This window comes from Pomacea canaliculata, linkage group LG13 (genome assembly GCF_003073045.1).
Source record: "Pomacea canaliculata isolate SZHN2017 linkage group LG13, ASM307304v1, whole genome shotgun sequence".
NCBI lineage: Eukaryota > Metazoa > Mollusca > Gastropoda > Architaenioglossa > Ampullariidae > Pomacea > Pomacea canaliculata.
The window spans coordinates 20859084-20872146 of NC_037602.1; the positions used below are offsets into that span (position 1 = coordinate 20859084).

The 13063-nt window shown below is 38.6% G+C and overlaps 2 protein-coding genes across 2 annotated transcripts in view; both read left to right on the plus strand.

Moving 5' to 3' along the window:
* The window catches only part of LOC112553598, a 5638-nt gene extending 3187 nt beyond the window's left edge, over nt 1-2451 (plus strand). The window contains exon 5 of the mRNA XM_025220940.1: nt 1246-2451. Coding sequence (XP_025076725.1) covers nt 1246-1463 — 218 coding nt within the window. The 3' untranslated portion in view covers nt 1464-2451. The remainder of the gene's footprint in view (nt 1-1245) is intronic.
* Nucleotides 2452-6384: 3933 nt separating this feature from the next.
* On the plus strand, nt 6385-12540 carry LOC112554661 (probable ATP-dependent RNA helicase DDX49). Its single transcript, XM_025222594.1, has 12 exons — nt 6385-6558; nt 6935-7058; nt 7387-7472; nt 7703-7824; nt 8282-8457; nt 8934-9074; nt 9268-9420; nt 10203-10300; nt 10698-10772; nt 10909-10997; nt 11410-11481; nt 12126-12540. Exons 1-12 carry the CDS (start codon nt 6444-6446, stop codon nt 12267-12269), a joined length of 1395 nt encoding a protein of 464 aa, XP_025078379.1. The 5' UTR covers nt 6385-6443; the 3' UTR covers nt 12270-12540.
* Nucleotides 12541-13063: the final 523 nt, after the last annotated feature.

Below are 13063 nucleotides of genomic sequence, written 5' to 3' on the forward strand. Positions count from 1 at the left end.
GAGACTTAGCACGTACACACAGATCGTATTGTCAAGATTCATGACATTGCTCATGACCACCTTGACTGTAGACTCCGTAAAGAGACTGTAGACATTTAATATAATAATGGTTTGTTCTGGGCAAAGAGTTGACTAAACTGTGCAACATCCTGCGTTTCCAAGCACGTGACAAGTTTGCTCCGTGTTTAATCAGAGAGGGACGTGAAGGTTAACACGGCGAGACAGACCTGAGAGCACCCTGGACTTTGTTTGGGTGGAAAACACAGGCCTTCGCTTCACAACGAAATCTTTGATGAGTATGAGGAGGAACAATGAGACAAAGACTGTGTGCATCAGCAACAACATCAATCTCTTCAAACGTAAGTTCTCTACCTGCTCACGACAACCCATACAGTTTATGTTTCTAAATAATGAGTGCTATTACACTTTGTCACCAATCTGTACAGTATGTTCCTTTACTGCAATCTTAGTCGTGACCTAGTAAGGGGGAATATTCCCCTTCGGTTCTCGAGATAAAAGACCCACGAACATCATGTATTAAGACAAGGAAGACTTCAAGGAAGAACTGAACTAGGACGATATGTTAATTAGGAATTAAGTAGGTCTAGGTATTCGTATGCAGTCGTAAAGTCGGGCGTTGGACCTAACTGTCGACATTTATCTCCAGAATCTCTCATGTTTGGAAAAAGTATTTTGAACTGAGCTGAATCCAGTGATTTAAAAAAAAAAGTTATTCGCCTTACTTGACCTTATGTAATACTGTTGAAATGATCATGAGAATGAACTGACTAGGTAATTTCCCGTTTACCTTTCGATCATTATGCAAAATATTTAATTAAAAGAAGTCTGTAGAGGGCAGCTGGCAGCATCACTAAACTGAATGCACACAGAACGGCGGAATTATCACCGTTCTATATAAATAGGTTTTACAAGTGAACGACGATCACCCAGAGTTCAGCTCACACGATCACACCACATGACACTCCTAAAGATTATTCTTCGCGAAAAGTTGTGTATTTGAGATTCTGGTTTTTGTTGCTAAAGGTTTTTAATGACTAGTTAGGTGTACATTTTCCCCCTAATGATTAGATTATCTTGAGAACAAATGGCGGGTACCCAAACTAAGGAAAAAGCCTACAAACATTACCAAAGGTTTGCATGTCTGCGGATCTGATTTAATCCACTTTTTATGCCTGTCTTCTCCCTGTATGTCAAGCGTTTCTGAGTTCCTTTGTCTTTTGCCAGTCAGGCTCGACTGGGTGCTGGAAGAGGACACCAAAGCATCACGTGGAGACCAGTCTCAAATGGGCGCCAGTGAGGAGGACACAGGTCACGTGACAACAGTGTTCCACAACACAGTCACCATGTCGGGGCCCAGGCTTTTGGTGCTCATCTTCTGGACTCCAGTTTCCAACTTGGAAAGGCAGCTCATGCGAAATGTTCAGAAACTGTTTGGTGATTAACTTCCTCTGTTCTCTATTTTTTTCTTCTCTCTCTCACACACACACCTTTCACCACTCCTCACCCCCGGAAAGCTTTCCTAGCAAATCCCACTAACCACGACTTTTTGTGACAATATTATGGATCACGTCTGGAATCCGGTATAGGAGAGAGGTCACAGGACAGAACTGTGGACTTAAAATATGAGGACAGTGATTTTGGTGCACGGCATTTCCACACCACGCAGTATTGTAATACAAATGACAAGAGATGTTACATGGATCCAATTTTGTGAGCAGCTCTTTTTTTAAAGGTTATTCTCGAGTTCTTGTTGCTTCTTTCATTTTCTTCATACTCTTCTTCCATGATATTTTTGTTTGTGTGTCAAAGTTTAACGATCTCGAATCTGTGACTGACATTTGAAAATGGTTTGTGTTCATCTAAGACTGGACTTCGCAATGAAAGCACTGATTGAAACTCGATCTGACGAGGAGACCTAGTTCGCCATATACTTCGATCGTTAATATTGTATTGATTGTCGTACGATGGATATTTGAGCTAGATGTCTCTCAAATTCAGTCTTTATGTTTGCGTGAGTGCACGTGCTCACGATGGTGTCCATCGCTGTAACTCAGTATATGCGTGTGTTTGCACGCGTGCGTGTCTCTGGGTGCGTGCGGCACCACAATACTCATATGACTATGTACAGATTGCACAGTATTATAACAAAACATCCAGCCAGGCCGTGTGATTGCAACTCGACGACTACAATGATGACAAAGACGGTTCTGGTGACGACTATTCGGTGGTGGTGGTGTTGGTGGATGTGGTGGTAAGCGCCCCAAGTCAGTCTGCCTTTTTGTCAAAATGTCCCTTATGAGGGATATATATTATCCATGTTCCGTCAACAGCACGTGCTGCACCAGCAAGAATCGTCATTTAATATTGCTTTGTTAAATTTTGCTTTCAATAAATCTTTGAAAAGATTGATTCCTTTTCACTGTGACAACTCTCGCTTAAGATCACTTTTATGCGCATGTGTGTGTATGTGTGCTCGCGCACACGTACGTAGTCATCTGCCCACTTAAGAGGCATAAACACTACAGCAGTACGTAACCATGGCATTTTATGCACCTACAGATATACACATACATTCCCTGTATCCGTTATCTCCAATCAGCAAAGGCAACACAAACGCACAGTTTAAATAGAGCGGCAGACGCATCAGGCAAGCGCCGAAACGATGGGGAAGAGAAAAACTACTCACCTTAATATACTTCATTTTATCCCACCCGAGCAATACATTTCTGCTTCATTTCGTCACAACCTCTCACAAATACACTCACTGGCGGTGCCATAAATAACAACTGTCATGTCCGACCCTGACATGTTTCTTTTGAAAACAAAAAGAACAGAGGAGGCCTGTGGATATGAAAGTTGAAGCAAAAGAGGTATCCTATTTGGTTGAAGTACTTGCATATCATGTGCAATATTCTGACTTCAAGTGGCATAAATGTGGTATAATAAAAGCAGGGGACTATGGGAGTAACTTGCAACCGCCTACCGAACATTAAAAAGAGATCCATAAAAATGTCAGTATTTTTCATGTGGACATCTTTTTTTCACCATTTTGTTTTTTAGCCAGCAATTAAAAGGCAAACTTTGGCGCCTAGTTATATTTTTTGGCTATATCGCGCAGCATCACAACCAAAACAGCACGCTCTGCACTGACCAACAAAAATGAAAATATAAGAACACAAGATATCAGTGACATGCTGTGATACACAGCCACAAAGAATATGTAATCAACAGACGTAAAAAATGAACAGGTATCAACATTAACAAAATTAAGTATAAAAAATGAAAATACCATTAAAAATAAATTGTGACGACGCATGATACCTGTAAAATGATTTTTTTAAATCAAGCAGTTTATTTTTTAAACAGTTTTTTTATTTATGAGCGTTTAAATGCTACCTTTAATTCTTTCATCATTCAAAGCTTCCGGCTTAGTCTCATTCTTTCGTTTAGGCTCGCTGAGACTAACAGCAGAGAACTTCGCAAGAGGCTAAGCCAGCGGTTCTCAACCTTGTACATGTGGCGACCCCCCTGACGAACACCGGTACGTCCGCGACCCCCTTAGCCAGCTACGTCGGTGGAAGAGCGGGGGAGCTTTAGCTAACCTCGAACGCCGCGTCGAGGAAATCAATGCAATTCAACAACGGAAGAACAAAGTTGGTATCTGCAAGAAGTATAACTGTTAATGAAATTTTACTAAAGCTAATAAATATTATTTTATTGGACACTCACTTTGATTAATGAGAAGGTTGAGCCTGCTTGCTGTTGCATAGAGAAGCGAACCTGTGTGCGATGTTCGTACCCACTGCTATTCGCAGCTCAGCCTCTGCGTCCACACGATTTCTGTATTGAGACTTCAGTGCTGCCAATTGCTGAAAATCCTTGCTCACACATATACGAAGTTGAAAATGGCAGCAGAACTTTCATTGCTTTCTCAGAAAGGAGAGGATATTCACCGTTGATGCTAATCCAGAATGTTGTCACTGGTGTTGTTTGGAAGACCATTTTCAGGATTGGTCACTCGAAAAGGTCGATGAGCTGCTCTTCTTCTTGCGTGGACAACCCGCTTGTGCTAGGATCAGCCAGAAATGGATACGAATCCAATCGTATTTAGTCACATCAATTTTCAGCGAAATAATGCTGAAACCTTTCTTGCAGTCCGTTTAGATGGGCAATAATTACATTCTTCACCTGATCAAAATTCAAGTTAACGTCAGCCTTGCATTTACACAAGCACGAAACATATCAAAAATATTTCTTGGCGTATCTTTTGCGTCCACAAACGAAATTTTTCGGACGAAAGCATTCATCTTGTCAGTTGTTTGTAATATGGTGGTGTCCTTCCCTGCATAGAAGTATTCACAACGTTCAGCTTCTCAAATATGTCCGATAAATATCCATTAGCAGCAGCCATCGTCGTTCTTAAGCAGTCACCTTGTTGAAAGAGTTTCCCTTCAGAAACACCCACAATTCTTCCCGCAATTCAAAGACTCTTGCGAGAGCTTTTCCACGCGACAACCACCTTGATTCGCAGTAATAGAGCAAGGTGTCATAGTCGCTCCCATGTCCGACATATCAGAGCAAACAGGCGAGACCTGGCAGAACTGTTCTTTACAAAGTTCACCATTTTTTATGACATCTGTTAGCACTGTGTTCAACTCAACACTCAAATCTTTGGAAGCTAGAACTTCACGGTGGATCATGCAGTGAGTCCAAACTACGTCTGGAGCAACCTTTTTAATAAGAGATTGCAACCCTTGTTTCTTTCCAGCCATTGCAGGGGCGCCATCTGTGCACAAGCCGACGCAGGAACTCCAGGAAATGCCTTCGTCCTTAAGGAAGTCATCGACATCCAAAAAATCTTGGCTGTTGCTCTGCGTTCAATTTTCTTGCAAATAAAAAGTCTTCCAGAAGATTATTTTCCCACACGTAACGAATGTAAGCAATCAAATGTGAGTCACCTGCAGTGTCAGTAGCTTCATCTAACTGCAAAGCAAAATTTTGGCTTTTTATACGACTGATCAACTGTCAGACACGTCTTCAGATATCTCAGTTATTCTTCGGCGAACTGTGTCATTTGACAAGGAATGGCTTGCAGTTGCGTAGCAGCATCTTCTCCTATCATGGTCCGTACAATGTCCATTGCTGCAGGCAGTATAATGACTCTCCGATCGTATGTGCTTTTTTTGTTTTGAGCAATGCGATAGGAAACTTGATACGAAGCCATCAAAGCTTCTTATGAATTGATGTATGTGAGACAAATGTTTTTTTTGTCTCTTTTGTATTCTTGCAATTTTCGTTCAAAAAAATTCGAGAGGTTTGCAAGCTAACTCCGCATGCCGAGTTTCCAAATGGCGCCGTAGTTTGTTTGCTTCATACTATCTGGAGCTAATATTGCGAGCAAACAACAACACTGTGGCCGTTCTTTACCATCAACAATAATGTTGTAAAACCAGTTTTCAAGTATTCATTGTCATACTTTCTTACTTTCGTAGCAGGCCTTTCTGTTTTTCATCGGCTCCAGCACCCGAAACTTGCACATCGCTCGTTTCTTCACTTTTTCTTTTCAAAAAACCACCGCAATCAGTTCCTTTTCGCAGCACAAATTTATCCATGGCTATCTTCTTCAGGACAAACACGTGTACTTGCATCCAAAATTGGATTAAAACTGCTGTCTTTATCCAGTCGCAGCGCATTGTCTGGTCATGGCCTTCTGTCAGGGACCTATAGAGTATAGGACTGAGCACGTGCGAATGAAAGGGTGTGAATGATGGACGTTTCCTGAATGCGTGCCTTTTAGATGTTTAAAAAAAAAAAGAGAGGTGTGACTGGAGAGGGAGAGGGGAGTCAGCGATGAGAGATTGGGGGAAGAGAGGGCAAAAGGTGAGAGGAGGGAGCTTGGAGGCTTAATTGTTAGAGGGGATTGTGTTTTGAGTTTTGGAAGTGAGAAGTCACTGCATTGCCGAGACAGTGTACTTGAATAGGGAGAAGATTTGGAGTTTGAGCCCCCGCACCACTCGGTTACACAATGTAAACTAATTTCACTAATACCAGTATTAAGAAACTTTTTAAAAAATGACCACCTTCGCGACCCCCTTGTAGGCACATCGCGACCCCCCAGGGGGTCGCGCCCCACAGGTTGAGAACCGCTGGGCTAAGCGTTGGTCTTGGTAGACGGACAGCAATCCACCTATATAACACGTCCGTGCTTCTTCGGTCTGCATCCGTCTCTTTGTCGTAAATTATGTCACAAAATTAATTAGGGAAAAAACAGAATTCATCAGTAGTTGTTTACATTTTAATACTGTAAAGTATACATATCAGGTGATAAAAAAACTAGTTAAATGTTGTTTTGCGACAACAGATTGCCAGAAGTAGGCGGAAGTGTTCGTTTATGTGAAAGTACACGCGACAAAGTTTGTGCCATGGCGTCCTTCGAAAAACTTGGACTTGATGACTGGCTTGTACAACAGTGTAAGTCTATGGGACTTACAAAACCAACACCAATTCAAGAAAAGTGCATTTTGCCTGTCTTGGAAGGTAATGACAAATGACATTCATTCTATTGTAATTAGAGCCGAATCCTGATGATGCGGCAGTGTACACTGTTATAGCTACCGTCCAGCAATAGTATTAAGAGACAAAACAAAAATCACTGACTTCTACGATAGTCTTACGATGTTTGCAAGATTTATAAATTTTAGGCAGATCTAGGCTTAACTTATTGATTTTAATTAATAAAGTTGTAAATGTGTGGCATATCTGGTCAGTAGAAATAAATATACAATTGTTGGAAAAGACATTTTCAGATGAAAACAGCATAGGTTATAATCATCTCTAGCTACATTTCAGTGCTGTTAAAATATACTTATCTGATCATAAGTAAGTACATAACAAACGAGATTTTATTTTGTAGGAAGAGACTGTATCGGATGTGCTAAAACAGGCAGTGGGAAGACAGCAGCATTTGCCCTCCCAATCTTGCAGAAGCTGTCAGAAGACCCCTATGGTATTTTTGCTCTTGTCTTGACGCCCACAAGGTAACTCACCAATCCAACACCCAAAAAATCTTAATCTGATATAGTAAAGGACAGAATCATTGTTAACACCAAAGAAAACTTTTTAACAATGTGTATATATCAAAAGGTGTTAATTTATTTTGCCATCTTTATGCTAAAATCTGTTATCTGTACATTTAAATTGTTTACATTCCTCTGTAAATATACCATTAATTAATGCAATAACATAATTATTGAAGAGCTGTTAACAACATTAAATGCGATCAGGAAAAGCAATTCATTGGTTTGGGGGGGTATGTGGTCAAAGAACATACTTTTTGGTGCTGATTAAAAGGTATTTTTTTTCCAGGGAGCTTGCCTTTCAGATAGCTGATCAGTTTAAAATTCTTGGAAAGAAAACAGGTGTGAGGGCAACAGTAATCACAGGAGGGATGGGTAAGTCCATCATTGTAACCCACATTAGTTTAAATATTCTTAACAGATTTTTCTGTCCTGTGCTTCATCGTTGTTATATAGTGTATTTGGTTTGAAATGCCGTCCTGGCTGGTCGTCTGGTTTTTGGTTGGTTTGTTTGTTGTTGTTTTTTTGGTTGTTTTTTTTTGGGGGGGGGGAGGTTGTTATTGGCTGCTAATGTCTGATAAAAACTATTATTTGTTTTTCTTCAGACATGATGAAGCAGGGTCAGGATCTGGCTGTCAAGCCACACATAGTTATCTCAACTCCTGGCCGCCTTGCAGATCACATCGAGAGCTGTGATACTTTCAGCCTGAAACGTATCAAATTTCTGGTTGGAATTCATTTCATTTATTAAGAATATACAGACACCTATTTTTCTAATTCCATTTGCTAAAGAATTATCACGACCAAAGCAGACTTGGAAAAGAACAGTAGAAAGTGAGGCAAAGGACATCGGAACCACATGGGCCCAACTGAAGGGGGCTGCCCAAAACCGGGTCCACTGGCGAAGTGTTGTTGCGGCCCTATGCTCTTCAAGAGAGCAACAAGGAATAAACTAACTAAAGAATTATCCCAGACATTCTGATGTGCATTGATGTTGACATCAACTGGGCATATGATTTCACTAGAGCAGGCTTTTTTGGTTTTTACCATGTAGCACATATACTTGGCAGCCATTGCATAAATAGAAACTAAACACAGCCAAGTTACCAGCTGACATGCTTTTATTTAACATCTGGAAGTTATCATGATCTTTTTTAAAAAGTACTGTTGTGTACTTAATTTAGGTGATGGATGAGGCTGACCGCTTGCTTGAGGACAATTTTGGGGAACAGCTGCAATCTGTATTAGAAAAGCTTCCTGCAAAGCGCCAGACACTTCTTTTCTCAGCAACATACTCTCCTGTTCTTCGTGAGTTGGAGGAAACCTTACACAATCCCTTTGTTTGGCTGCAAGAATCAGAGTAAGATTACAGTTTCCTATTGTTTACATTGCATTGTGATAGTCATTTAAAATGTTACCTTTAGTTTTCTTATGTTAAGAAATGATGGCTTAGGTCAGCTAAGCAAGAGAAAAGAGTAACATTTGCTTTTGATACATTGTACCTGAGTTAACGAGCTATTTGTCCACTTCAAGTGTTAAGTTTATTTCATCTATTTATCTCACTCATCATTTACATTTAAATTATTTGAAATTGATGGCATGAACTACTACCTTTAAATGTCATTGTGATTTTTTAAGGAGTTTGGCTCAGTATTTTGGTAATTTGCAGGATTTTATATGATGCATCAACAATTTTATTGTATTTCTTCATTTATTACAGTTTTGCTGTTCACTTTTTTATTTTTTTTTTTAATTAGTCCAGAAAATTTCTTTATTTTTCATACATGTAGCATAGGCTTATGTGATGTTTTTCCTCTATTTTCTCTGTTTGTGCAGACGAGCAACAGTAGAAGAGCTTAAAGAGGAATATGCTCTGGTACCAGCAGATCTAAAAGATGCATATCTAATCCATATTTTGGATCACTATCTCAAAGATCACCCACGTTCTTCTGTCATTATTTTTGCTGCAACTTGCAAGTGAGTACATCTAAAATCTTGTTTTCTGCTAGAGATTGTATGCATTCATATTAATCTACAAACAAACAGTGTAAGAATTTAATTTTCAAATATAACAGGAAGTAGGGGGGGTTTTATGTTTTTCGTTTGGTTGGTTTTTTTAACATTTTCATTTGTGCAGAATCTAAGAAATCAGGCTGTTATATATCAACAGGTATGCACAAATTCTGGGCATGATTTGTGAAGAGCTAGGCTTTTCCTGTGCTGTTCTTCACTCCATGATACCTCAGCGCTTCCGACTTTCTTCCCTTGCTAAATTTAAATCCAATCAAACCCGCATACTGATAGCAACAGATGTTGCAAGCAGGTAAGCAAGAATGGATTTTTATAGTTCTTGTGTACATGCTTAAGTGATCATGATCGTTTTATGGTTAGGGGTTTGCAGATATGTCTGTCATAACATTGCTTATGATTCTCAAATTTCAGGATTTTTTTAGTTAATACCTTTGCTAACTTGTTTTTTATCAGTTGGTACTGCCATATCATTTCCATCTTCCCTACATCACTGCAGACTTTATACTTTCTTATCTTCAAACCATTTCATTTATTTGCTCACTACATCTTGATTCTAGATCTGCCTATGTCGACTGTAACCCTCTGATTTCTTGTGTGCTGTTTTACCCTGCCATTGTGTCAATGGCTCTTCTTTACTAGCAATCTATATTGCATTCTAGAGATGGGCAACAATGTGTCTACAGGTCTTCATCACCATTTGGACATGAATTAACACTTTCAGTAGGCGTATAAAGTTGTGTGCACTATATGTCTGCTGAGATTTGTGTTTTTCAAATAATTCTAAAGACAACTATAGACTACCTGATCTTACTGTTATTCTTTTGATGCAATATTGTGGTGTCATGCTTGTCTGCAGGATTCTTTTTTTCCTGTTGTGTATTTCTGTCCCTTGCTATGCTGTTGATCTGCTCTGAATAGTTGTTTTTTGATATATTTTGTCTGTGTTTTAAGGTGTGCTGTTTATTTTGATATTATCTGGGTAAAGCACAGTGAGTCTACAGTTGAGAAATGCGCTATATAAATCTACTTTTTTATTTTCATTATTATTAGTGGTAAATTTTTTTCTGTTATTAGAGGACTTGACATTCCAACAGTTGACTTGATCATCAACCACAATGTTCCAAACAGGCCACGAGACTATGTTCATCGTGTGGGTCGAACGGCTAGAGCTGGTGAGGAGTATGTAACGTTGGGTTTTTAAGTCATAAAAATGGGAAAGATAATGTGGGGACTTGCATTGACTTAAATCATACATCCGAACATATTGCTGTTGAGACTATATCTACATAAAAATGTAAAATGCATCAAATGACACACTGTTAACTAATTGAGGCAGTATTTTCACTTTTCGTGTATTTTAAGCTGTATTGCTGGAAATTATGTTCCTGGTTTGGTTTTTTTTTTTAAATGCATAAGGTAAGAGGACCTAAAACTTTGCAATTAAAGTTCCAACACAGCATTGAGGGAGTGTCTGTCAGATGTTAGTCATTTCCTTGTATTACACTTTAAGGCAATACCCTATCTTACATGTCAGTCAGAAAAAGCTAAGCATTTCTTTCTTGTGTATAGGGCGATGTGGTCAATCCGTGACATTGGTGACACAATTTGATGTGAAGCTGGTGCATGCCATTGAGCAATTCATTAGTAAGTATAAGCTTCTGTTCTGCAAAAACATAAAAGTACCCTTTAAGTCTTAGTCATCCAACCTTCAGCATTAACACTTCTTTAAGGTGCTTTTGCAAGAGATGATTAATGTATATGATTTACCTGCATTTTACAGACATAAAGATGACTGAGCACCCTACCAATGAGAAAGAGGTGATGAAGATTTTGGTAGAAGTAGCTGTGGCCAGAAGAGAAGCAGAAATTGTGGGTTTTGTTTCATATGATTTGACTTTTTATTTATTCCTTGGTTATATTAGTTTGCACTGTTCACATCAAATTGATTAAAAAAATGGGTTTGGTTTGTTTCCATTGAATAACATATGGTATTAAATTCATCTAGCAGTATTGTATGAGTTGCATCGAGCTCAGTATTACAGCGTTGAGCACTGGCATAGTGCAGCATAGAGGTGGTCTAGTCTATTAACCATTTAAAAGTTGGGATATAGCTTTATTGTTAAATGCTGAGGTTCTTCGTCTTCATGCAGTAACCATGTGCAATACACAACTATACCTTGTGCATGTGAATGAGAAGAAAAGAGCATGCTTGTGTGCACCTGTGAAATTTCATCTTTAATATTTAACTTTTAGCTAACTTGTTTTTATTGCTTTTTGTTAGCGCCTTGATGAGCAAGACTTTGGTGAGCAAAAGGAAATCAACAAGAAAAAAAGACTTATCCTGGAAGGAAAAGTAATATTTGTTTTTATAGTTCTAGTGCATGATAATATTATCCAGATATCTGCAGGAATTGATAACATTATCTCAGAAGATACCAGCGTTTGAGGAAAAAAATTAGTTCATCTTAAGGTCATAGCTGTCACTTTATTAAAAATAAACAAATCACTTCCTAGTTGCACTAAGAGCTATCTATGTAACAGTGCCTCATAAAAAAATTGTAAATTAGTGACAAAGCATTGTGTAAATTTCCATCATGTGTTTCTTATTATAAATAGTTTGAACCGAAGAGTTTGAGCAGCTGAGCTGCTTCTTTTAAAATAGATAAAATGCTTAAGACTTTTTTTTTTTTTTTGAACAATCTGGTATCATCTTTCCATTTCACTTAAAGCCTTGCATAAAACTGTACACAGCAGAAACTAGTTTAACTTATACTGCCTGAAAGAGACAACCCTAAGAAACAATGAGCTCATATCCATGGAAAATTACAGATGACTGGTGTGTTCAAAACTGTTCATGAGTCCTTGTGCAATAAATTAGGTGTATTTTCCAACCTGTATATAGAATGTGTGTTCAGTAAGTCTGACATTTTTTATTCCTTATTGCAACTACTTTATTTTGTCTTATGTTTTTGACCTTTTGATTTAATTTACTTGTAGGATGTAGAAGAAGAAGAAAGCAGGAAAAAACTTCGAAGAACAGATCGAGTGACAAAGTCTGTTGAAGAAGTTCGGAAAGAAAAAGAAGCCAGAAAAGAAAAGTTTAAAGCTAAATTTGGCAAGAAAAAGAAAGTTCAGTGCTGAATGACATTGTGAAAACATAACATGTTTTGTGTGTGTGTGTGGATGGGGCGTGAACATGCAAATGAAGTGCTTTTGAGTTTACAGTTGTAAAGTAATTCTGTAAGTAATTTGCTTTTTTTTTCCTTCTATGTAATAAACTTAATGCTGTGGTGAAAACTATTGCTCAAGCAACTTATGTACAAAGGAAATCCCTCTGTGGTATGAGGTTAACTCTTACAGTGTGTTCACTATCTAATAAAAACCCACCAATCATCCCATAGATGGACTAAAATGAACAGTGTCAAACCTTTTCAGTTCTACAAATCTCATTCATAAATGAATTTAATGTTCAGCAAAAGCTTGTTCAGGTCTGTTACTGCAGGTCTTAAAGGTGAAGTGTTATTTAAATTTATTTTTTTTAGTGTGGGATGAGAAGAGGAAAAGGGTGATAATTTCAGACTATTGCTAAAAAGAGCTTATCAGTACAGAGAGAGCATTGATTTTGCATGGTGGGTGGTGTGATAAAGTGCTGCAAAAAATAAATGCTTTTTGTTGGGGGAAGGAGATACTGTCACTCAGAGTGATGACAGACTTTGGCGAATCTTCTCCTAATACTTGGGGCGGTCCGGTATCGCAGCAGAAAACATCAATTCTGTGATAAATTATTCTAGGCTGGGGACTTGTAGGATTGCTGCAGAGTTTCGCTGAAGGGCATATCTGAACACTTGTGACGCCTGAAAAGTCATTTTACCGACCGTCCAGATGGGAAATGCATGAGTGCAACTCATTCTTCTTGCGACGGAAGTGTTTTTTTT

What these genes read in the sequence shown, in the direction of transcription:
- LOC112554661 (XM_025222594.1), top strand. Translation starts at nt 6,444, where the DNA reads ATGGCGTCCTTCGAAAAACTTGGACTTGATGACTGGCTTGTACAACAG. An exon ending in TGAAACGTATCAAATTTCTG is followed by an intron (nt 7,825 to 8,281) that starts GTTGGAATTCAT and finishes TACTTAATTTAG; the next exon opens with GTGATGGATGAGGCTGACCG. An exon ending in GTTTGGCTGCAAGAATCAGA is followed by an intron (nt 8,458 to 8,933) that starts GTAAGATTACAG and finishes CTGTTTGTGCAG; the next exon opens with ACGAGCAACAGTAGAAGAGC.